Source organism: Coregonus clupeaformis, chromosome 26, assembly GCF_020615455.1.
Source record: "Coregonus clupeaformis isolate EN_2021a chromosome 26, ASM2061545v1, whole genome shotgun sequence".
NCBI classification, from domain to species: Eukaryota; Metazoa; Chordata; class Actinopteri; order Salmoniformes; family Salmonidae; genus Coregonus; species Coregonus clupeaformis.
In genome coordinates this window covers 46,279,298-46,305,164 of record NC_059217.1, presented here as the reverse complement: position 1 = coordinate 46,305,164, position 25,867 = coordinate 46,279,298, and the positions used below count along the sequence as shown (strand labels likewise).

The window sequence follows — 25,867 nt, the reverse complement described above, 5'->3', positions numbered from 1 at the left end:
GACTAGGGACCAGGCGCAGGGACCAGGGCGTAGGGACCAGGGACCAGGGACCAGGCGTAGGGACTAGGGCGTAGGGACTAGGGCGTAGGGACTAGGGCGTAGGGACTAGGGCGTAGGGACTAGGGCGTAGGGACTAGGGACTAGGGCGTAGGGACTAGGGTGTAGGGACCAGGCGTAGGGACCAGGCGTAGGGACCAGGCGTAGGGACTAGGGACTAGGGCGTAGGGACCAGGGACTAGGGCGAGGGACCAGGGCGAGGGACCAGGGCGCAGGGACTAGGGACCAGGGCGTAGGGACCAGGGACCAGGGCGTAGGGACCAGGGCGTAGGGACCAGGGCGTAGGGACCAGGGCGTAGGGACCAGGCGTAGGGACCAGGGACTAGGGCGTAGGGACCAGGGGTGTAGGGACCAGGGCGTAGGGACCAGGGACCAGGGCGTAGGGACCAGGGCGTAGGGACCAGGGCGTAGGGACCAGGGCGTAGGGACCAGGGCGTAGGGACCAGGGACGTAGGGACCAGGGACTAGGGACTAGGGACTAGGCGTAGGGACTAGGGCGTAGGGACCAGGGCGTAGGGACCAGGGCGAGGGACTAGGGCGAGGGACTAGGGCGTAGGGACTAGGCGTAGGGACCAGGCGAGGGACTAGGGCGTAGGGACTAGGCGTAGACTAGGGCGAGGGACCAGGGCGAGGGACCAGGGCGAGCGTAGGGACTAGGGCGTAGGGACTAGGGCGTAGGGACTAGGGCGTAGGGACTAGGGCGTAGGGACTAGGGCGTAGGGACTAGGGCGTAGGGACTAGGGCGTAGGGACTAGGGCGTAGGGACTAGGGCGTAGGGACTAGGGCGCGTAGGGACTAGGGCGTAGGGACTAGGGCGTAGGGCGTAGGGACTAGGGACTAGGGCGTAGGGACTAGGGCGTAGGGACTAGGGCGTAGGGCGTAGGGCGTAGGGACTAGGGCGTAGGGACTAGGGACCAGGGACTAGGGCGCGTAGGGACTAGGGCGTAGGGACTAGGGCGTAGGGCGAGGGACTAGGGCGTAGGGACTAGGGCGTAGGGACTAGGGCGTAGGGCGTAGGGACTAGGGCGTAGGGACTAGGGCGTAGGGACTAGGGCGTAGGGACTAGGGCGTAGGGACTAGGGCGTAGGGACTAGGGCGTAGGGACTAGGGCGTAGGGACTAGGGGTTGATCTGGGGTGCAAGTGTAACCTGACTACTCACCAGAGTGGCCATAGAGGAGAGAGGTGGCGTCTCCAGGATGCTCTCTACGTGGCTCCATCTGAAGTCCACTGTGACACTGCTCTGAGATTCTATAGTAGTGTTCTCCACCACAGTAGACCCAAACAGGTTGTACTGGGCTGTGCCTCTTGCCACCATCTGGAGGGAATCAGGGAAGTGATGAGAACAACATAGACAGTCTGGGTTTTGGTCTGTTTCAGTTATATATGAAATGGAGGAGAACATCAGAAAAACAGTACAGTCGGCAGTACACCTAGCTAGACGCTGACAGTCTTAGCCAGTCGGCAGCACACCTAGCTAGACGCTGACAGTCTTAGCCAGTCGGCAGTACACCTAGCTAGACACTGCCAGTCTTAGCCAGTCGGCAGTACACCTAGCTAGACGCTGACAGTCTTAGCCAGTCGGCAGCACACCTAGCTAGACGCTGACAGTCTTAGCCAGTCGGCAGCACACCTAGCTAGACACTGCCAGTCTTAGCCAGTCGACAGTACACCTAGCTAGACGCTGCCAGTCTTAGCCAGTCGGCAGTACACCTAGCTAGACACTGACAGTCTTAGCCAGTCGGCAGCACACCTAGCTAGACGCTGCCAGTCTTAGCCAGTCGGCAGCACACCTAGCTAGACGCTGCCAGTCTTAGCCAGTCGGCAGCACACCTAGCTAGACGCTGACAGTCTTAGCCAGTCGGCAGTACACCTAGCTGGACACTGCCAGTCTTAGCCAGTCGGCAGTACACCTAGCTAGACGCTGACAGTCTTAGCCAGTCGGCAGTACACCTAGCTGGACACTGACAGTCTTAGCCAGTCGGCAGTACACCTAGCTGGACGCTGACAGTCTTAGCCAGTCGGCAGCACACCTAGCTGGACACTGACAGTCTTAGCCAGTCGGCAGCACACCTAGCTAGACGCTGACAGTCTTAGCCAGTCGGCAGCACACCTAGCTAGACGCTGACAGTCTTAGCCAGTCGGCAGTACACCTAGCTAGACGCTGACAGTCTTAGCCAGTCGGCAGTACACCTAGCTGGACACTGACAGTCTTAGCCAGTCGGCAGTACACCTAGCTAGACGCTGCCAGTCTTAGCCAGTCGGCAGTACACCTAGCTGGACACTGCCAGTCTTAGCCAGTCGGCAGCACACCTAGCTGGACGCTGACAGTCTTAGCCAGTCGGCAGCACACCTAGCTAGACACTGACAGTCTTAGCCAGTGAAAATATCAGAGAAACAGGGAGGACTAGGAGTTAGGCCTTACCAAGGACGGATGATGTCTTTTCTTGTGTTCCTGTTTCAGCTCATCTACAGTGATGAATGTGCCCTTGTCCACAGTTGAACCTGAACATGGAGGACAAACATCAAAGATCAGTAAACTTTTGAAACTGTGTATTTCAATGTTTTTGATATGAGCTCTTAAAAAATGAATGACTGTCTCTACTCTTACCTGTACACGTGACAGAGTATAGCTTCACCCCGGAGACTTTGTTGCCGGTGCAGACGGTCTCTGCTCCTAACCAGGTGGTACCAGCAGGGTCGGCCATGTCACAACGTACCCAGAGAGGGAGCAGTGGGGCTGGGGAGAGCGCTGGAGGAAGCAGCGGAGCTGAGGACACCGCTGGAGATACGTTGGTGTTCTGCGACATGGTGTACCAAGACAACAGCTGCCTGTAAGCAGAGAACACAGTTCAACATCTGAACAGGTATAGGGACAAACAGACAGGGTACTATTACCATGGTTTCATATTAACAGAGAGGGTACTATTACCATGGTTTCATATTAACAGAGAGGGTACTATTACCATGGTTTCATATTAACAGACAGGGTACTATTACCATGGTTTCATATTAACAGAGAGGGTACTATTACCATGGTTTCATATTAACAGACAGGGTACTATTACCATGGTTTCATATTAACAGAGAGGGTACTATTACCATGGTTTCATATTAACAGACAGGGTACTATTACCATGGTTTCATATTAACAGAGAGGGTACTATTACCATGGTTTCATATTAACAGACAGGGTACTATTACCATGGTTTCATATTAACAGACAGGGTACTATTACCATGGTTTCATATTAACAGAGAGGGTACTATTACCATGGTTTCATATTAACAGAGAGGGTACTATTACCATGGTTTCATATTAACAGACAGGGTACTATTACCATGGTTTCATATTAACAGACAGGGTACTATTACCATGGTTTCATATTAACAGACAGGGTACTATTACCATGGTTTCATATTAACAGACAGGGTACTATTACCATGGTTTCATATTAACAGACAGGGTACTATTACCATGGTTTCATATTAACAGACAGGGTACTATTACCATGGTTTCATATTAACAGACAGGGTACTATTACCATGGTTTCATATTAACAGACAGGGTACAATTACCATGGTTTCATATTAACAGACAGGGTACTATTACCATGGTTCCATATTAACAGACAGGGTACTATTACCATGGTTTCATATTAACAGACAGGGTACTATTACCATGGTTTCATATTAACAGACAGGGTACTATTACCATGGTTTCATATTAACAGACAGGGTACTATTACCATGGTTTCATATTAACAGACAGGGTACTATTACCATGGTTTCATATTAACAGACAGGGTACTATTACCATGGTTTCATATTAACAGACAGGGTAATATTACCATGGTTCCATATTAACAGACAGGGTACTATTACCATGGTTTCATATTAACAGACAGGGTACTATTACCATGGTTTCATATTAACAGACAGGGTACTATTACCATGGTTTCATATTAACAGACAGGGTACTATTACCATGGTTTCATATTAACAGACAGGGTACTATTACCATGGTTTCATATTAACAGACAGGGTACTATTACCATGGTTTCATATTAATACAATTGTAAATGTAGAAACACTACTAACACTGGAAGAAGAACAAGAAGAACAAGATGGAGGAGGAGGAGAAGAAGAAGAGGAAGAACAAGATGGAGGAGAAGAACATGAAGAACAAGATTAGGAGAAGAACATGAAGAACAAGATGGAGGATGAGGAGAAGAATATGAAGAACAAGATGGAGGATGAGGAGAAGAAGAAGAGGAAGAACAAGATGGAGGAGAAGAACATGAAGAACAAGATGAGGAGAAGAACATGAAGAACAAGATGGAGGATAAGATGGGGGAGGAGGAGGAGGAGAAGAAGTTGGAGAAGAAGATGGAGAAGAAGATGGAGAAGGAGGAGGAGGAGAAGAAGACCTTGCTTTCATGATGGTGAGAGGCTGCGGCCCCAACTCTATCTTGGCTTCATGATTTGTCTCATCATCAGAGTGCGTCTCATCCATTTTCTCATCTTCAGGGTCAACCTGTGGGGCCTTGTCACATGACAATACAGTAAAATAGTGGATCAAAATTGGAACGATTGGGTGAATTGATTGTCTAAATGGAAATACAGTACAGTAATACAAACGAATAATGCAAAGGCACTCATAAATAGGATGGCTTGACAGAGCAGAACTTACAGTTCTCTCACAGATGAAGACTGGTTTGTCACCACTGTAGATGTAGTGTAGCTGTTTCTCTCCATTCACTCTCAGTATCTGAATGTCTTCCTCATATATACTGGAGTCTTCGCATTCCTCTTGAAGAGTCCTAAAAATCATAAATGCATTAAAAAAAAACACACAAAAAAACATTGATGATTAGCTGAACCAGTATCTGGACAGAGGAGGAGATCATGAACATGACATCTCTCCTCTCTAGCCCAGTTAGCTACCCAGTAATTGTCCCATTAGACAGCTCTGCAAGCATTATAAAAATGTCAAAAAATAACTTAGTTACAATACTCACCAAATATGGAGTTTTGCTGAGCAACTATTGTCATTTACCATTTACTACAGTCACTCCCTGTACATACTTCCAAAAAAGGTCTAAATAAAACTGCACAAGCAACCACTGGAGACACATACACACTTGGTCAGAAAACAATATAGATTATTTCCAGACAATAAATTTTTTGGGTTGCTTGTAGCGCAATTTTTATTTACATATTTTTTTGTAAGTCCATACCTGGCTTGACTAGCCTCGGTACTAGTCTCTTTAGCTAACATTCCACTCAACGTTCAGTTGCTGATTGGTAGTTGGAAACAACATTCATATTTTCCATGACAACGTTATGGAACATGGGGGCGTACGCAAATTTGGCGCAAACTTTTTAGAACGACAACAAAAAAACACCCTTACGACCTGCTGCGGTAATTCCCTTGTGAGAAGATACGTGTCAATGCAAGATCATGTTGTACAAAGTGGCTAGAGGACTTCGTAACGAGAGAGAGATTAATAATATGGAGAATATTAGCCTACAAGATTCAATCGAGAACAAATTCTTATTTACAATGACGCCTACCCCGGACGACGCTGGACCAATTGTGTGTGGGCCAATTGTGCGCCGCCCTATGGGACCAACAATCACCACCAGATTGAGATTCAGCCTGGAATCGAGATGCAGTGCCTTAGACCGCTGCGCCACTCTGGAGCCCACATATGCTGAACACAATGACTTGTTTACATTTTTTACAATTTGCTATGCTCATTTCAGTTATATTATTTGTCCCTCCTCTCTTATTAAGAGATGGAGTCCAGACAGGCTACTTTAGGAAACTTTCTGAACAAACAGAGAGAATTAGCGAACTCACACACACCCTAAAAGGATCCATCAATCAAAGCCACCAAACACACACACACACACCACATTTCTCCTAAAAACGTATTCAAAAACCTCGTACACCTTCCAAATCTGAGCTGTAGTCCATCAGAAAGTAGGCACACGCTACATTATAGGCCTAGTATTTAAAATTGAGGAGATGTGATCATAATCATTGTTTTCGCGATCCCACGTTAGTCCCTCCTAATGAAAAGCACCCCCCCCATCCTGCTGGTGTGAACTGACCTGTCATCTTTTCACTCCCTCCTCTCTACATTTTCTTCCTCTGTTTCTGCTGCTAAAGCCACTTTCTGCCACTCTAAATGTCAAGCCTCTGCCTCTAACCCTAGGAAGCTCTTTGCCACCTTCTCCTCCCCCTCTGTGGATGACTTCGTCAACCATTTTGAAAAGAAGGTTGACGACATCCGATTCTCATTTATTAAGTCAAATGACACCGCTGGTCCTGCTCACACTGCCCTACCCTATGCTTTGACTTCTTTCTCCCCTCTCTCTCCAGATGAAATCTTGCGACTTGTGACGGCCGGCCGCCCAACAACCTGCCCACTTGACCCTATCCCCTCCTCTCTTCTCCAGACCATTTCCGGAGACCTTCTCCCTTACCTCACCTTGCGCATCAACTCATCCTTGACCGCTGGCTATGTCCCTTCCGTCTTCAAGAGAGCGAGAGTTGCACCCCTCCTCAAAAAACCTACACTCGATCCCTCCGATGTCAACAACTACAGACCAGTATCCCTTCTTTCTTTTCTCTCCAAAACTATTGAGCATGCCATCTCTAGCCAACTCTCCTGCTATCTATCTCAGAATTACCTTCTTGATCCAAACCAGTCAGGTTTCAAGACTGGTCATTCAACTGAGACTGCTCTTCTCTGTGTCACAGAGGCTCTCCGCACTGCTAAAGCTAACTCTCTTTCCTCTGCTCTTATCCTTCTAGACCTATCCGCTGCCTTTGATACAGTGAACCATCAGATCCTCCTCTCCACCCTCTCCGAGTTGGGCATCTCCGGCGCTGCTCACTCTTGGATTGCGTCCTACCTGACAGGTCGTTCCTACCAGGTGGCGTGGCGAGAATCTGTCTCCGCACCACATGCTCTCACCACTGGTGTCCCCCAGGGCTCAGTTCTAGGACCTCTCCTATTCTCTCTATACACCAAGTCACTTGGCTCGGTCATATCCTCACATGGTCTCTCCTATCATTGCTACGCAGATGACACACAATTCATTTTCTCCTTTCCCCCTTACATTTACATTTTAGTCATTTAGCAGACGCTCTTATCCGGAGCGACTGCCCCCCCTGGCTCCCCGTGGGAATCGAACCCACAACCCTGGCATTGCAAAGTGACATGCTCTAACAACTGAGCTACACGCATCTCTGCATGTCTGGCAGACATATCAGTGTGGATGTCGGATCACCACCTCAAGCTGAACCTCGGCAAGACGGAGCTGCTCTTCCTCCCGGGGAAGGACTGCCCGCTCCATGATCTCACCATCACGGTTGACAACTCCATTGTGTCCTCCTCCCAGAGTGCAAAGAACCTTGGCGTGACCCTGGACAACACCCTGTCGTTCTCCGCTAACATCAAAGCGGTGACCCGATCTTGCAGGTTCATGCTCTACAACATTCACAGAGTACGACTCTACCTTACACAGAAAGCAGCACAGGTCCTAATCCAGGCACTTGTCATCTAAGGTCTGGATTACTGCAACTCGCTGTTGGCTGGGCTCCCTGCCTGTGCCATTAAACCCCTACAACTCATCCAGAATGCTGCAGCCCGTCTGGTGTTCAACCTTCCCAAGTTCTCTCATGTCACTCCGCTCCTTCGCACACTCCACTGGCTTCCAGTTGAAGCTCGCATCTACTACAAGACCATGGTGCTTGCCTACGGAGCTGTGAGGAGGAACAGCACCTCCTTACCTTAGGCTCTGATCAGACCCTACACCCAAACGAGGGCACTATGTTCATCCACATCTGGCCTGCTAGCTCCCCTACCTCTACGGAAGCACAGTTCCCGCTCAGCCCAGTCAAAGCTATTCACTGCTCTGGCACCCCAATGGTGGAACAAGCTCCCCCACGACGCCAGGACAGCGGATTCATTTACATTTACGTCATTTAGCAGACGCTCTTATCCAGAGCGACTTACAGTTAGTGAGTGCATACTTTTTTCATACTGGCCCCCCGTGGGAAACGAACCCACAACCTTGGCGTTGCAAGCGCCATGCTCTACCAACTGAGCTACAGGGGACTCTGGATTCACTGACCACCTTCCGGAGACACTTGAAACCCCAACTCTAAAAGGAATACCTGGAATAGTATAACAGTAATCATTCTACCCCCCACCATTAATTTTTTTTTAAAAAGGGAGTGGTTGTCCCACTGGCTATCCTAAATTGAATGCACCAATTTGTAAGTCGCTCTGGATAAGAGCGTCTGCTAAATGACTTAAATGTAAATGCATGCCAACAGCCAGGGTTTCATTAAATATGCCTAGACATTATACTTTTTTAAATTGCACATTTAATTAAACTGGAAGCATTTAGCGATGTTCAACTTAAATTAAATGGCACAAAACGTGCTTCAAAAATCTTGTTTTTTTCTCTGGCTTGCATTTGCACAGGTGGTTGTCGTCTAAATTCACTGTAGTAGGCTAGGCCTAATATATAGGCTAACATACGAATGGTGGATTAACAGCAGAGCCTATGAATTAAACATTAATTTACACATACATCTCGGTCTTCACTGTTCCCTTCTTGCTCAATTCATTCATCTCCGCTGACCACTCTCTCTCCATCCTCTGTATTCCTCTTATACACTATTCACTGTCGCCACAAACTTGGAAGCACATAATCGCCCTATAATGTAATTGTATACTGTAGCGTTAAGATTTCCCTTCACTGGAACTAAGGGGCCTAACCCGAACTATGAAAAACAGCCCCAGACCATTATTCCTCCTCCACTAAACTTTTGCTGGCACTAATCAGTGTTTAGTTAACTTAGTTACGTTAGCTAGCTAAGTAAAGAATATCAAACAGGAGACAGAGTAGCTAGCCACACATTTGAAAACGTGAACTCACCGAAGCATTTTCGAAAACTGTAAAGCGTCGGCGATGATCTTGGAGCCCATTTCATTAGGTAGCTAGTTACCAAAAATAGTAATGCTAGTTGGTGTTATGAAGTTTAAAAAAAAACGTTAAATAAAAGTTGGAGCTACGATTGAATTTGACGTTTCGCGCCAATACAGCCAGTGAACTCTTGACGTCATCAGTCGGCCATACGAACACAAACTATTTTTGATCTTTTAATATTTTTACAAAAAAAGTGTAAGACAAAATACGTATTGTCACGCAACTGGCTCGTGTGGTAGCTACATTTAAGAAAAAAATATATAATTTCAGGAAATAATTATTACGAAAGTAGTCCGGTCACCACACTTGTTTCCTCCGCCGTACTGCGCAGTAGGGACCTAGGTAATCCCATTTATGTACATTTTTTTTCGCCGTTGTATAGTATTTCCAAGTTCGATATTAAATGTTCATAAATTGAAAGAGTACATATATAGACTTAGAATCGAAAAATATGCCTCTATGTAGTATTTAATTTATTGAAAGTTTCAGTTGTCGGAAGTGTGACGTTGTCGGAAGCATGTATCCTGTGAGTTGCCTTGCCAACTTCCTTTTCTACTGTGGCCGCCATTGAGTAAGGAGCGTGGTTCCAGGCGAGCCGAGACAAAAATATAAAAATGGTGAGAATTCTAGCTTCTTTCATCAGCAAATACCATTTAATATTAGCGATTAATCGATATTGCAAAAACAAAAGACTTCTCAAGCCAATGTGTTTGTTAGACAATACAATTTAACTTATTCTATGGTAATCTTTGAACGAAGTTTGACACGAGGAGCCGTTTTGGCTGGGCGCTGTTCTAGCCAAGTCACACGTGTGCTTTTCTTTTCAACCACAGGCCGTATAGCCGGGTTTTATCAAATATACGTGAAGTTCGTAAACCAGTACACATTTCTTCACGCAACTGTTTTGAATATGTACTTAGTAAACTATAGATCACTTACACATTTGCGGAAGCTAGCCAACTAGCTAGCCAGCTACAGATAATTAATCCGAAACTGACAAATGATTTGGTTAGCGTGCTAGCTAGCTAGGTACTAGCATGGCGGCTAGCGGGACTGAGAAAATCAGGATTTTACATGTACTTGCTATGATGGTGTAATTTGCGTCCTACTTTGCAATCAGTCGACAGATGCCTACTGTCATATACTGGCGCAAGTGAATGACGATAACTGAGTCTGAGCAAGATGATCATTAGCTACATGTAGCTAGGTAACGTTAATAATGTGACATGTAGCGTGTCGTTGGCTAGTTAGCAACATACGATTAGGTACGTTGTAAGAACTTGCATCTGATTTTGACTTTTCTCTCCCGTAGGCTTGTGCCCGGCCTTTAATCTCGATCTACTCCGAGAAAGGAGAAAGCTCAGGCAAAAATGTCGTTATGCCTGCGGTGTTCAAGGCTCCCATCCGCCCCGACATTGTCAACTTCGTGCACACCAACATGCGCAAGAACAGTCGTCAGCCCTACGCTGTCAGCGGGCTGGCCGGTGAGTGATCTTTTCAACATTTATTCAATCAAATAAGGAATGCTTTGTGGTTTTGGAGACAGGTGAAAGCTTTGGTGATGAGTTTTAACTTCGGTCCGTGTTTCTGAAACCTGATTATACTAGAAGTTCTGAAGGGCTTTCACCTGTACCACTGAACAAAAAAGATAAAAGCAACATGTAAAGTGTTGATCCCGTGTTTCATGCGCTGAAATAAAATATTCCAGAAAGTTTCCATACTCATAAAGTTTATTTCTCTAAAATTGTGGCCAAATGTGTTTACATCCTTGTTAGTGAGCATCCCCCCCCCCCCCCAAGATAATCCATCCACCTGACAGGTGATTAAACAGCATGATTGTCACACAGCACAATGCCACAGATGTCTCAAGTTTTGGAGGGAGTGTGCAATTGGCATGCTGACTGAAGAAATGTCAATTTTAGTAGTTGCCAGAAAATTGAATGTTCATTTCTCTACCATAAGCCGCCTCCCAACGTCTGTATTCCCGGTCATTTGAAATCCTAGAATAGGGCTTAATGAATTTATTTATATTGACGGGTTTCTTTTTTTATATATGAACTAACTCTGTAAAATATTTGTAAATTAAATTGCATTTTATATTTATGTTAAGTATATCTATCCATTGACACACAAAGGTTGTTATGTGTTCCAGGTCACCAGACCAGTGCTGAGTCCTGGGGTACAGGCCGGGCCGTGGCCCGTATACCCCGTGTGAGGGGAGGTGGTACCCACCGCTCTGGACAGGGAGCCTTCGGGAATGTATCCTCTCTGACAGGTTAACATTCCCCTTCAAGGTGAAGTCAACTTTTTACAACCAAACCTGTATTTTGGATGTAAATGGCATGTTATAGAACTGTCCAGACACTTAAGATTATACTATCCAGCTTTGCCATTCTCCCTGTAGGCCGCAGTATCGCTGAAGTCGCCCAAAAAAAGGTGTAATCTCAATTTCGGGTTGACTGCTTCATGTGTACAACCTCTAAAGACCTCTATCACTATACTTAAAGCTTTGCCATTTCTAAAAGTGTGTTTTTTTTTGGAGCTTTTAATGTTTTATTATAGCCCCCATGCTGCAGGATGAGGAAGTCTATTGCTGATTGGGACGTAAAAAAAAATAACGTTCCATCACAAGTGTCTGGACACTCATATAACATGATATTTACATCCAAAATACAGATTTGGTTGTAAAAAAAAAAAAAAAAAAGTAATTTCCTTTTATCGTCCCCTTAAATCTCACAATGTCTGTGTGGGTATAGATATGGGCTACCTGGTCTGTGTTCATTAGGGCACATCGCAACAAAACGTTTTGCAGTGGGGAGTCAGTTATTGTACAAATACTGATTGCTCAGAACAGTTTTTTCATCCGTTTGTCGCCTAATGAACACAGCACATGGTGGTTCATGCTGAGGTAGGCAGACATTCGGAGGCTTGCAGTGATGGTGTAATTTGCGTCCTACACTGTGATCAGTGACATTATGCCTGATGTCATAAGCTGGCACAAGTGGCTGACGAACCTTGAGTCTGAGCAAGATACTCGCAAACATTTGGGCCGGTTTCCCGAACTAAAAACGCACAATCATGGCGATACCCTGGCTAAACGTGTCCAGTAAGCGAGCTCTTCAAGAAGTTTCTTCATCCATTAGCGTTGCTTGCTAGATTTCCTTGACCCTGGTTGACTGTAGATGTGTCGTGGAGGCCGCATGTTCGCCCCCACCAAGACCTGGCGCCGCTGGCACCGCAGGATCAACACCACCCAGAAGCGTTACGCCATCTGCTCCGCCCTGGCTGCCTCCGCCCTGCCCGCTCTCGTCATGTCCAAAGGTACGCCGCCCACCATCCTTTGATGCACAGCTTTGTTTTAGTTTTTAGCAGTGTTATGGACCCCGAATATAGATTTTTCATTTACGTTTTTTAGTTTCTCGTTAGAGAATCATTTTGTTAGAGACCTGTTCTGTGTGTATTTATGCATTTCTAATTTTAGATATTTTAACCAAATCAGCCCCACTGCCTCTCTCAACCCAGATGAAGGACTCAATCTCTACTTATGGAATCCCAATCGTTTCCAATTGTACATATTTAGGAGTAGATATATTTCCTTTCTTAGATAAGCCGTTGCCAGAAACGTTAACAGAACACTCAAAATCAATTAAATCCCATCTCCATAGATGGATTGACGTCCCAGTTGCTTTAACTGGCAGAATATCTATTGTCAAAATGAATATATTGCCACGGCTTAATTTTGGTAGTTTAATGCTTCCCATGGCTCCCCCTTCAGGCTATTGGGCTGAACTTCATAGTGCGGTTTCAAAATGTATTTGGCAAGGGATGGTAAGAGATAACATTAACAAACCTACAAAGAGGGAAATACTTAGGACTATCCGTAGCAAACTTAGTTATGTATGTGAAATACAACGAATGGAAAATACAATATTAATTAATATTTTGTACCTTTACAAAATATTAATTCAAAAAAAAAAATCCAGATGAATAAAAATGTGGCTAGAATCGCAGGCTCTTGTAATGTCCATCCATAAGTCTTGCTATGATGGTGTAATTTGCGTCTGACTCTGTGTGCGGTGACGGTTTGCCGACTGTCTTACAGCTGCCACAGTGGGTTGACGAAATAATAATTCTGAGCAAGATGTCTTTTTAACATGTGCCTGTCCTAGAGAAGCTGTACATGTTGCAACATAAATGTGGCGGCAGGTAGCTTAGTGGTTAAGAGCGTTGTGCCAGTAACCGAAAGGTCGCTGGTTCTAATCCCCGAGCCGACTAATCTGTGTATCCTTGAGCAAGGCACTTAACCCTAATTGCTCCTGTAAGTCGCTCTGGATAAGAGCGTCTGCTAAATGAATAAAATGTAAAATAATAATTTAAAAAAAATAATGTAGCTGTTACTTGAGTTGTAGCCATTAGTGTTGCATAACAAAAGCTCAGTACTTCACTAGCTACTAGAACGTGACAAACAGTTCGGTACTAGAATTTGTTACTTTCGGTACTTCTGTCAAATGTCTCGCGTCATATAATAATAATATGCCATTTAGCAGACGCTTTTATCCAAAGCGACTTAGTCATGCGTGCATACATTTTTTTTTGTGTATGGGTGGTCCCGGGGATCGAACCCACTACCCTGGCGTTACAAGCGCCGTGCTCTACCAGCTGAGCTACAGAGGACCACCATATACCGATTGAGTTTGTCTGAACCTTTTTCGGGGGCAGTATTAATATAAAATAAGTTTATTTAACATGACATTTTCATTGTAACGTTATTCTACTAGGAACTACATTTTGAGTGACAATGACATTAACATTAACATATATTCATGTGAGCATTATGATTACAACCCAAAAGTAATGTGAGATGCACTGTACCTTATTATTACCTAGTACGGTACAGAAACGGTATGGCGATCTGGATACTTCTCAACCCTAATTAGAAAGGTTCTGACCTTGTCATTTTTTCCTTCAGGACGCATGTATATGTATAAAAATTCTGAGCAAAATAACTTTTAGAACATAAAGGATCTGTATAATAATCTGAAGCCTGTACTGGATGGTCTCCTTCCTCCAGGACACCGTATTGAGGAGATCCCAGAGGTTCCCCTGGTAGTTGAAGATAAAGTGGAAGGTTACAAGAAGACAAAGGAGGCTGTGCTGCTGCTGAAGAAACTCAAGGCCTGGAACGACATCAAGAAGGTTAATAATATTAGCTATACTTAATACTGTCTCACTGGTCCTCGTTGACTTTTCGTGCGTTTGTACTGTATAGTGAAACGAAGCCATGATGAGGTTCCACTTCAGGTCCGTGTTTCTGAATCCTGATTTTTAATGTGAAGTCCTGAGCATAACAAATCCCTGATATTAGCAACATAAAAGCACGGCTGTTGTCTCCTTTTGTTGACATGAGATGATCCGTGATATTGTGGATCTGTGCAGGTGTACGCGTCCCAGCGCATGCGTGCCGGTAAAGGTAAGATGAGGAATCGCAGGCGTATCCAGCGCAAAGGACCGTGCATCATCTACAACCAAGACCAAGGCGTCACCAAGGCATTCAGAAACATCCCTGGTATGTATTGGTAGTGTCTACCCTGGTGTGGGTGGGTGGGGTCTACCCTGGTATGGGTGGGTGGAGTCTACCCTGGTGTGGGTGGGTGGGGTCTACCCTGGTGTGGGTGGGTGGGGTCTACCCTGGGGTGGGTGGGTGGGGTCTACCCTGGTGTGGGTGGGTGGGGTCTACCCTGGTGTGGGTGGGTGGGGTCTACCCTGGTGTGGGTGGGTGGGGTCTACCCTGGTGTGGGTGGGTGGGGTCTACCCTGGGGTGGGTGGGTGGGGTCTACCCTGGTGTGGGTGGGTGGGGTCTACCCTGGTGTGGGTGGGTGGGGGGTCTACCCTGGTGTGGGTGGGTGGGGGTCTACCCTGGTGTGGGTGGGTGGGGTCTACCCTGGGGTGGGTGGGTGGGGTCTACCCTGGGGTGGGTGGGTGGGGTCTACCCTGGTGTGGGTGGGTGGGTGGGGTCTACCCTGGTGTGGGTGGGTGGGGTCTACCCTGGTGTGGGTGGGTGGGGTCTACCCTGGTGTGGGTGGGTGGGGTCTACCCTGGTGTGGGTGGGTGGGGTCTACCCTGGTGTGGGTGGGTGGGGTCTACCCTGGTGTGGGTGGGGTCTACGACTGATTTCTGATAATCAGTTCCTCTTTAATTGTGGGGCTGCATGTCTACAGCATCAGGGTCATTTAAAAAGGCTAAGCAAGCTTTTTATGTCAGTGAAGAAAGAGCTAGCTAGTAGTGGTCGCCCCTATGCTGCTGTTACAGCCGTTGTTGCTCCTAGACGTTTCCACTTCACAATAACAGCACTTACAGCTCTAGCAGGGCAAACATTTGACCAACTGACTTGTGGGAAAGGTGGCATCCTATGACTGTGCCACATTGAAAGTCACTGAGTTCTTCAGTAAGGCCATTCTACTGCCTGTGTTTGTCTATGGAGATTGCATGGTCGTGTGCTTGATTTTTATACACCTGTCAGCAACGGGTGTGGCTGAATCCACTAATTTGAAGGGCTGTCCACATACTTTTGGCCATGTAGTGTATGGTGACTTCGCACGTCAGGTCCATGTTTCTGAACACCGTGATTTCAATGGACGTTCTGAGCCCAACCTTTTCACTCATGAAACTGAATACAAAATGTCAATGGATACTAGTTCTCTGTAAAAATAATGAATACTTTTTTCTTTTTGATGGCATATTTTCCACTGTAGATTTAAGCATCGGGTTAAATTGCCACAATGTTTATTAATTTTGTATTTGATGGTCGTTCTCCCAGGCATCACCCTGCAGAACGTGAACAAGCTGAACCTGCTCCGGCTCGCCCCCGGTGGTCACGTCGGTCGCTTCTGTATCTGGACCGAGTCCGCCTTCCGCAAGCTGGACCAGCTTTACGGAACCTGGCGCAAATCTGCCTCTCTCAAGGTGGACTACAAGTGAGTCAAATGAGGGTTATGTAGTGTCCCAGCCAGTAAAACTGGTTGAAATTTTAAGTTGCTAATCTGGGGTTGTAGTGAGCAGAGTTGGTAACAGATTTGAGAGCTTTTTAATTTTCTACAGTGATGAGCTTCCACTTCGGTCCGTGTTTCTGAATCCTGATATCTACCAGAAGTTCTGAGTTTTGGTGAAAGGCTCTATAATGGTCTGCTGCTAAACCACATGCTGCTCACTAACAATCATAAGAGGTAAATTATGTTCTGACCTGACCGTTGGCCCCTCTCTCTCTCTCCCTCTCTCTCTCTCTCTCTCTCTCTCTCCCTCTCTCTCTCTCTCTCTGTCTCTCTCTCTCTCTCTCTGTCTCTCTCTCCTCTCTCTCTCTCCTCTCTCTCTCTCTCTCTCTCTCTCTCCTCTCTCTCTCTCTCTCTCTCTCTCTCTCTCTCTCTCTCTCTCTCTCTCTCTCTCTCTCTCTCTCTGTCTCTGCTCTCTGTCTGTCTCTGTCTCTCTGTCTCTCTCTGTCTCTCTCTCTGTCTCTCTCTCCTCTCTCTCTCTCCTCTCTCTCTGTCTCTCTCTCCTCTCTCTCTGTCTCTCTCTCTCTCTCTCTCTCTCTCTCTCTCTCTCTCTCTCTTTCTCTCTCTCTCTGTCTCTGTCTCTCTCTCTCTCTCTCTCTCTGTCTCTCTCTCTGTCTCTCTGTCTCTGTCTCTCTCTCTCTCTCTCTCTCTCTGTCTCCTCCAGTCTGCCCATGCACAAGATGACCAACACAGATCTGAGCAGGATTCTGAAGAGTGAGGAGATCCAGAAAGCACTTCGTGCACCAAAGTAAGCCCTGCTCACTTTTATATAGTACAGAGCATTGTGGGTACTGTAGTACGTTATTGCTCCACTGTGATATGAAGCCATGATGAGGTTCCACTTCAGGTCCGTGTTTCTGAATCCTGATTTTTAATGGAAGTCCTGAGCATGACCTTACAGCCAATTTTGGCTTTGGTCAAAAGTAGTGCACTTTATAGGAAATGGTGTGCTATTTTGAGGTGCAACCATTCTCAACACATGGACCACAGAATATCAACAGATTCTCCCTCCTACTGACCCCGTCTCTCCTGTCTCCTCACAGCAAGAAGATCAGGCGCAGGGTCCTGAAGAAGAACCCGCTGAAGAACCTGAGAATCATGATGAAGCTGAACCCCTACGCCAAGACAGCCAGACGTCAAGCCATCCTGCTGCATGACCCGGCTGTGAGTATACCACCAAAATGGCCGGCTATGGCCCTCCGGTTGCATATAAAGACCTGGATAATATGGAAACTGGCCGACAAGTAGGCTTTGTCCCTCAGAACAAGGCTAAATATTTCGAGGGCTGGTTTCCCGGGCACAGATTAAGCTTAGTCCTGGACTAAGCATGCTCAGTGGAGAATCTCAAATATTTTACCCTAGGACTAAGCTTAATCAAATATTTTACCCTAGGACTAAGATTAATCTGTATCTGGGAAACCAGCCCCAATTCATCAATAGTATTTATTAGGATCCCCATTGGCAGCAGCCGTTCCTGGGGTCAAAACCGGTATTATGACCCATAATGTGGTACTCGGGTGACTACTAGTATGAATACCTCCATACATCCAGGTCCTGTCTACATGAGTGTCTCTCCCTACACACAGATCAAGGCCAAGATGCTGAAGCCCAAGAAGAAGCCGGCCAAGAAGGCAGCCCCCGCCAAGGCAGCCCCCGTAAAGGCGGCCCCCGCCAAGGCATAAAGCGGCTCTTCTAACAGACTGGTGTTCAGATGGTTTCAAATAAAATCTAAATAAAATCATCCTATTTGTCTTCTTTTTTTTATGTTGAATACATGGCAGGTTATGGAGAGCAGTGTGTGTTGGTTCTAGTTATGTCATTTGAATGTGTCCAATTTTAAGACCTGGACAACCAGGTGAGGGGCGTTCCTAACTCATCCTTAAGACCCTGACAACCAGGTGAGGGGCGTTCCTAACTCATCCTTAAGACCTGGACAACCAGGTGAGGGGCGTTCCTAACTCATCCTTAAGACCCTGACAACCAGGTGAGGGGCGTTCCTAACTCATCCTTAAGACCTGGACAACCAGGTGAGGGGCGTTCCTAACTCATCCTTAAGACCTGGACAACCAGGTGAGGGGCGTTCCTAACTCATCCTTAATTCATCCGTTAAGTAGAAGGTAATTGTGTCGCTGCGTTTGTTCCTTATTCAGACCCCTTCCCCTTTTCCACATTTTGTTATGTTACAGCCTTATTCTAATATTGATTAAATTGTTTTCTTCTCATCAATCTACACACAATACCCCATAATGACAAAGAAAAAACAGGTCTTTTAGATGTTCTGTGAATTTTATAAAAATAAATAAAACACAAGTATTCAGACCCTTTACTCAGTACTTTGTTGAAGCACCTTTGGCAGCGATTACAGCCTCGAGTCTTCTTGGGTATGACGCTACAAGCTTGGCACACCTGTATTTGGGGAGTTTCTCCCATTCTTCTCTGCAGATCCTCTCAAGCTCTGTCCGGTTGGATGGGGAGCGTCACTGCACAGCTATTTTCAGGTCTCTCCAGAGATGTTCGATCGGGTTCAAGTCCGGGCTCTGGCTGGGCCACTCAAGGACATTCAGAGACTTGTCCCGAAAACACTCCTGTGTTGTATTGGCTGTGTGCTTAGTGTCGTTGTGCTGTTGGAAGGTGAACCTTCGCCCCAGTCTGATGTCCTGAGCACTCTGGAGCAGGTTTTCATCAAGGATCTCTGTACTTTGATGCGTTCATCTTTGCCTCGATCCTGACTAGTCTCCCAATCCCTGCCGCTGAAAAACATTCCCAATAGCATGATGCTGCCACCACCATGCTTCACCGTAGGGATGGTGCCAGGTTTCCTCCAGATGTGACGCTTGGCATTCAGGCCAAAGAGTTCAATCTTGGTTTCATCAGATCAGAGAATCTTGTTTCTCATGGTCAGAGTCCTTTAGGTGCCTTTTGGCAAACTCCAAGCGGGCTGTCATGTGCCTTTTACTGAGGAGTGACTTCCGTCTGGCCACTACCAAAAAGGCCTGATTGGTGGAGTGCTGCAGAGATGGTTGTCCTTCTGAAAGGTTATCCGATCTCCACAGAGGAACTCTGGAGCTCTGTCAGATTGACCATTGGGTTCTTGGTCACCTCCCTGACCAAGGCCCTTTCTCCCCCGATTGCTCAGTTTGGCCGGGCGGCCAGCTCTAGGAAGAGTCTGGGTGGTTCCAAACTAATTCCATTTAAGAATGATGGAGGCCACTGTGTTCTTGGTCCTTCAATGCTCTAGAAATGTTTTGGTACCCTTCCCCAGATCTGTGCCTCGACACAATCCTGTCTCGGAGCTCTACGGACAATTCCTTCGACCTCATGGCTTGGTTTTTGCTCTGACATGCACTGTCAACTGTGGGACCTTAAATAGACAGGTGTGTGCCTTTCCAAATCATGTCCAATCAATTTAATTTACCACAGGTGGACTCAAATTAAAGTTGTAGAAACCTTTCAAGGATGATCAATGGAAACGGGATGCACCTGAGCTCAAATTCAAGTCTCAACAAAGGGTCTGAATACTTTTGAAATATATTTTTTTATATATATACATTTGGGGGGAAAATGAACCTGTTGCTTTGTCATTATAGGGTATTGTGTGTAGATTGAGACATTTTATTTATTTAATCCATTTTAGAGTAAGGCAAGGGGTCTGAATACTTTCAGAATGCACCGTAGTTAAATTACAACAAGGGAATGAATTTGACTGCTGTAGGATATTTCTTGAAACAGTATGAGAAGTAGGCTATATACACTACTTAACAATAGTCTTAATGACAGTAAGTAGGATACAGTGGGGAGAACAAGTATTTGATACACTGCCGATTTTGCAGGTTTTCCTACTTACAAAGCATGTAGAGGTCTGTAATTTTTATCATAGGTACACTACAACCTGGCAGTGTGGTGCCATGACAACAACCTCTCCCTCAACATCAGCAAGACAAAGGAGCTGATCGTGAACTACAGGAAACGAATGGCCGAGCACGCCCCCATTCACATCGACGGGGCTGTAGTGGAGCAGGTCTAGAGCTTCCAGTTCCTTGGGGTCCACATCACCAACGAACTAACATGGTCCAAACACACCAAGATAGTCATGAAGAGGGCACGACAATGCCTCTTCCCCCTCAGGAGACTGAACAGATTTGGCATGGGTCCTCAGATCCTCAAGAAGTTATACAGTTTCACCATTGAGCGCGTCTTGACTGGCTGCATCACCGCTTGGTATGGCAACTGCTTGGCATCCGACCGCAAGGCACTACAGAGGGTAGTGCGTACGGCCCAGTACATCACTGGGGCTGAGCTCCTCTGCCATCCAGGACCTCTATACCAGGCGGTGTCAGAGGAAGGCCCAAAGAATTGTCCGAATCCTGCCACCCAAGCCACAGACTGTTCTTTCTGCTACCGCACGGCAAGCGGTACCAGTGCACTAAGTCTGGAACCGACAGAACCCTGAACAGCTTCTACACCCAAGCCATAAGACTACTAAACAAAACTGCTAAATAGCTAATCAAATGGTTACCCAGACTACCTGCATTGACCCTTTTTTGCACTAACTCTCTTGCACTGACCCTATGCACACACACTGGACTCTACCCACACACTCACACATACTTACACTGACACCCCAACACACACACACACACACGCATCCTGACGCCATACACACACTCACACTCACCACATACACTGCTGCTAGTCACTTTACCCCTACCCATATGTACAGTACATAGCTAACTCAAGGACCTCGTACCCCTGCACATGGACTCAGTACTGCTAGTCCCTGTATACAGCCATGTTATTTTTACTCTTTATTTTGATTCCTTATTCACTGTCACCATTTCTATTTTATTTTGTATCTTATCTTTAACTCTGCATTGTTGGAAAACGACCCGTAAGTAAGCATTTCACTGTTAGTCTACACCTGTTGTCTACGACGCATGTGACAAATAAATACAATTTGATTTGATTCCAGAAAGCCCCTGTTATGTAGCCTATGGCTGTCTCTCTCCAGAAAGCCCCTGTTATGTAGCCTATGGCTGTCTCTCTCCAGAAAGCCCCTGTTATGTAGCCTATGGCTGTCTCTCTCCAGAAAGCCCCTGTTATGTAGCCTATGGCTGTCTCTCTCCAGAAAGCCCCTGTTATGTAGCCTATGGCTGTCTCTCTCAGAAAGCCCCCTTGCCTCTCTCAAGCTGTTATGTAGCCTATGGCTGTCTCTCTCCAGAAAGCCCCTGTTATGTAGCCTATGGCTGTCTCTCTCCAGAAAGCCCCTGTTATGTAGCCTATGGCTGTCTCTCTCTCTGCCTGCCTGCCTTCCAAAGACCTGAATTGCAGTTTTACAGGTCCAGTCTGTTGCTGTGTGTTCTAGTGTTCCACTCCACACCAACATTCCATAGCTCTGTCACAGAGATTCTAAACCCAGAGGCGCAACATCGCGAGACTTCCGGGAACGCTTACGAAACAGACCAATCAGACCAAACAGGAAGTCAATGAGAGAAGTGAAAGATTATTCCTTAGTTGTTCATTTTCTAGAAATCTAAAGGCACAACCTAGATTGGAGCCAATGTCTTAAGTAGTTGAACACGTTATTACTCCAACCTCGTGAAAGTGACAAAAACAACTTTATATCGACTGAGTGCCTTTGATTTGACGGCCTGCACATGCGCAGCTCTGCGGCGAGACGACCGTTAGACCCGAAGACCTGTTGCTACGCATGAGCTTATCTAGCCACCGTCGCCATGACATCGCCTACAAGTGTGATCTGGGATTTCTATTGGAGAAGCAGTTTCAGCCTATCTTCATACTGTGCCGTCTTTAGCTCTGTCCTACCCACCTGCCTCAGCCTGCCCAACACCACTAAAGGAATGTAATGTCTTCTCTCTCTGCTCTGGACATACATGGTCCTGCCGACAGCGTGTTCCTACAGTGTTGGACATGTTGGAAGAAAATAAGAAAAACAAAGCTTCAACAAGTGCAACTAAATAGATACAGGGATCTACAGGGAGGGGGAAAAACTGTATTCGATCCCTCACTGTAGGCTTAGAGGCCCTTTTTTTAAGCGTTTGCGACAGTTGGCTTCAAGCAACCCTCTCATTCATGATAGAGGTGAACTATGATAGGCCAGCCGTATGATATCGCCATATCAGATCGGTTTAGCTGCACATATAAAGTGATCCTCATTGTAATGGATCCATCGTGGTGCGCGGCTACAGTTTCCATGAAGCACTGAAGGCTGACTAGGACAGCGTCCCAAATGCCACCCTATTTCCTATATAGTGCACTTCTTTAGACCTGGAACCACGGGGGTCAAAAGTAGTGCATTATATCGGGAATAGGGTGGCATTTGGGACGCATTCCTAGGACTATACTTCTCTCAGGTCTCTGAGAACTAGTGTGTTGTCACAACACTTCACCACCTCCATTAATCCTTACGTTAAGTTATCACCACCTCCATTAATCCTTACGTTAAGTTATCACCACCTCCATTAATCCTTACGTTAAGTTATCACCACCTCCATTAATCCTTACGTTAAGTTATCACCACCTCCATTAATCCTTACGTTAAGTTATCACCACCTCCATTAATCCTTACGTTAAGTTATCACCACCTCCATTAATCCTTACGTTAAGTTATCACCACCTCCATTAATCCTTACGTTAAGTTATCACCACCTCCATTAATCCTTACGTTAAGTTATCACCACCTCCATTAATCCTTACGTTAAGTTATCACCACCTCCATTAATCCTTACGTTAGGTTATCACCACCTCCATTAATCCTTACGTTAGGTTATCACCACCTCCATTAATCCTTACGTTAAGTTATCACCACCTCCATTAATCCTTACGTTAGGTTATCACCACCTCCATTAATCCTTACGTTAGGTTATCACCACCTCCATTAATCCTTACGTTAGGTTATCACCACCTCCATTAATCCTTACGTTAAGTTATCACCACCTCCATTAATCCTTACGTTAAGTTATCACCACCTCCATTAATCCTTACGTTAAGTTATCACCACCTCCATTAATCCTTACGTTAGGTTATCACCACCTCCATTAATCCTTACGTTAAGTTATCACCACCTCCATTAATCCTTACGTTAAGTTATCACCACCTCCATTAATCCTTACGTTAAGTTATCACCACCTCCATTAATCCTTACGTTAAGTTATCACCACCTCCATTAATCCTTACGTTAAGTTATCACCACCTCCATTAATCCTTACGTTAAGTTATCACCACCTCCATTAATCCTTACGTTAAGTTATCACCACCTCCATTAATCCTTACGTTAAGTTATCACCACCTCCATTAATCCTTACGTTAGGTTATCACCACCTCCATTAATCCTTACGTTAGGTTATCACCACCTCCATTAATCCTTACGTTAGGCTACTGCAGGACAGCAGATGTTGTCTGGTGTGACTGGACTGACCGGAAGAGCAGGAGTACTTTTCCTCCATCTCAACACCACATGACATCATCCTATATTCCACCATCTGTCTGCCTGCAGAAGGACAGCAGCTCCTGATGACAAGACAGTAATTCCAATACAACGGGAGAAGGATGGAGATGGTTGTGCCCTATTGTTACGTTCCCCAGCAAGAAAACCAAATAATGTCGCTGAAACAGAAGGGGGAACTAACAGAAGACCAACAACCAAAACGAAACAGGTAGGTTTTTTAGGAGGGGTTCTGAAAGACACTCATGGGGGTGTCCACTGGAGGTTGACTATCAACAACAATTGGGCCCTAAAAGACACCCACCATGAGAGCCCACTAAATTTGCCCAAGAAGAGGTAAACTAAATTAAAACCCACACCAAACTTAAAGACATCAGATAAAGGATTGGTTTTTAGAAATCAAATAGGGCGCGCCAACTAAAGGTGTTAACCCTCCACATCTCTCAAGACAACTGGAGCGTTGGGCCAGCCACTCTTAAAATAACTTCTGACTAACGAGGTGACAAGCCAGCACAGCTGTAACACATACTGACTAACGAGGTGACAAGCCAGCACAGGTGTAACACATACTGACTAACGAGGTGACAAGCCAGCACAGCTGTAACACATACTGACTAACGAGGTGACAAGCCAGCACAGGTGTAACACATACTGACTAACGAGGTGACGAGCCAGCACAGGTGTAACACATACTGACTAACGAGGTGACGAGCCAGCACAGGTGTAACACATACTGACTAACGAGGTGACGAGCCAGCACAGGTGTAACACATACTGACTAACGAGGTGACGAGCCAGCACAGGTGTAACACATACTGACTAACGAGGTGACAAGCCAGCACAGCTGTAACACATACTGACTAACGAGGTGACAAGCCAGCACAGGTGTAACACATACTGACTAACGAGGTGACAAGCCAGCACAGGTGTAACACATACTGACTAACGAGGTGACGAGCCAGCACAGGTGTAACACATACTGACTAACGAGGTGACGAGCCAGCACAGGTGTAACACATACTGACTAACGAGGTGACGAGCCAGCACAGGTGTAACACATACTGACTAACGAGGTGACAAGCCAGCACAGGTGAAACACATACTGACTAACGAGGTGATGAGCCAGCACAGGTGTAACACATACTGACTAACGAGGTGACAAGCCAGCACAGGTGAAACACATACTGACTAACGAGGTGACAAGCCAGCACAGGTGTAACACATACTGACTAACGAGGTGACAAGCCAGCACAGGTGTAACACATACTGACTAACGAGGTGACGAGCCAGCACAGGTGTAACACATACTGACTAACGAGGTGACGAGCCAGCACAGGTGTAACACATACTGACTAACGAGGTGACGAGCCAGCACAGGTGTAACACATACTGACTAACGAGGTGACGAGCCAGCACAGGTGTAACACATACTGACTAACGAGGTGACGAGCCAGCACAGGTGTAACACATACTGACTAACGAGGTGACGAGCCAGCACAGGTGAAACACACACTGACTAACGAGGTGACGAGCCAGCACAGGTGTAACACATACTGACTAACGAGGTGACAAGCCAGCACAGGTGTAACACATACTGACTAACGAGGTGACGAGCCAGCACAGGTGTAACACATACTGACTAACGAGGTGACGAGCCAGCACAGGTGTAACACATACTGACTAACGAGGTGACGAGCCAGCACAGGTGTAACACATACTGACTAACGAGGTGACGAGCCAGCACAGGTGTAACACATCCTGACTAACGAGGTGACGAGCCAGCACAGGTGTAACACATACTGACTAACGAGGTGACAAGCCAGCACAGGTGTAACACATACTGACTAACGAGGTGACGAGCCAGCACAGGTGTAACACACACTGACTAACGAGGTGACAAGCCAGCACAGGTGTAACACACACTGACTAACGAGGTGACGAGCCAGCACAGGTGTAACACACACTGACTAACGAGGTGACAAGCCAGCACAGGTGTAACACATACTGACTAACGAGGTGACAAGCCAGCACAGGTGTAACACATACTGACTAACGAGGTGACGAGCCAGCACAGGTGTAACACATACTGACTAACGAGGTGACAAGCCAGCACAGGTGTAACACATACTGACTAACGAGGTGACGAGCCAGCACAGGTGTAACACATACTGACTAACGAGGTGACGAGCCAGCACAGCTGTAACACATACTGACTAACGAGGTGACGAGCCAGCACAGGTGTAACACATACTGACTAACGAGGTGACGAGCCAGCACAGGTGTAACACAT

At 46.4% G+C, this 25,867-nt stretch overlaps 2 protein-coding genes and 7 non-coding genes across 10 annotated transcripts in view; 8 read left to right on the top strand and 1 right to left on the bottom strand.

Annotated features, from left to right (window-relative positions):
- zwilch (zwilch kinetochore protein) overlaps positions 1-9,492 on the bottom strand; it is a 44,955-nt gene extending 35,463 nt beyond the window's left edge. The window contains exons 1-6 of one of the 2 annotated variants that reach the window (XM_041849981.2): positions 9,019-9,492; positions 4,748-4,877; positions 4,485-4,600; positions 2,667-2,887; positions 2,481-2,560; positions 1,218-1,373 (exon numbers count right to left, since the gene is read on the bottom strand). In XM_041849981.2, coding sequence (XP_041705915.1) covers positions 1,218-1,373; positions 2,481-2,560; positions 2,667-2,887; positions 4,485-4,600; positions 4,748-4,877; positions 9,019-9,068 — 753 coding nt within the window. In that variant the 5' untranslated portion in view covers positions 9,069-9,492. The remainder of the gene's footprint in view (positions 1-1,217; positions 1,374-2,480; positions 2,561-2,666; positions 2,888-4,484; positions 4,601-4,747; positions 4,878-9,018) is intronic. The other variant, XM_041849980.2, reaches the window with a different exon arrangement.
- Positions 9,493-9,589: 97 nt separating this feature from the next.
- Positions 9,590-17,856, top strand: LOC121540867 (60S ribosomal protein L4-B). Its single transcript, XM_041849986.2, has 10 exons — positions 9,590-9,686; positions 10,382-10,553; positions 11,222-11,328; positions 12,252-12,390; positions 14,141-14,265; positions 14,506-14,635; positions 15,887-16,043; positions 16,780-16,863; positions 17,159-17,279; positions 17,702-17,856. The coding sequence occupies exons 1-10, from the start codon at positions 9,684-9,686 to the stop codon at positions 17,795-17,797; spliced, it is 1,134 nt and encodes a 377-aa protein (XP_041705920.2). The 5' UTR covers positions 9,590-9,683; the 3' UTR covers positions 17,798-17,856.
- Positions 10,151-10,249, top strand: LOC121541001. Its single transcript, XR_005995645.1, has one exon. It is a non-coding gene; the product is annotated as a small nucleolar RNA SNORD16 (small nucleolar RNA).
- LOC121540999 lies at positions 10,623-10,689 on the top strand. The gene has a single exon (XR_005995643.1). It is a non-coding gene; the product is annotated as a small nucleolar RNA SNORD18 (small nucleolar RNA).
- On the top strand, positions 11,999-12,097 carry LOC121541003. The gene has a single exon (XR_005995647.1). It is a non-coding gene; the product is annotated as a small nucleolar RNA SNORD16 (small nucleolar RNA).
- Positions 13,108-13,208, top strand: LOC121541002. The gene has a single exon (XR_005995646.2). It is a non-coding gene; the product is annotated as a small nucleolar RNA SNORD16 (small nucleolar RNA).
- On the top strand, positions 14,346-14,415 carry LOC121540998. The gene has a single exon (XR_005995642.1). It is a non-coding gene; the product is annotated as a small nucleolar RNA SNORD18 (small nucleolar RNA).
- LOC121541000 lies at positions 16,162-16,229 on the top strand. Its single transcript, XR_005995644.1, has one exon. It is a non-coding gene; the product is annotated as a small nucleolar RNA SNORD18 (small nucleolar RNA).
- Positions 16,938-17,006, top strand: LOC121540996. The gene has a single exon (XR_005995641.1). It is a non-coding gene; the product is annotated as a small nucleolar RNA SNORD18 (small nucleolar RNA).
- Positions 17,857-25,867: the final 8,011 nt, after the last annotated feature.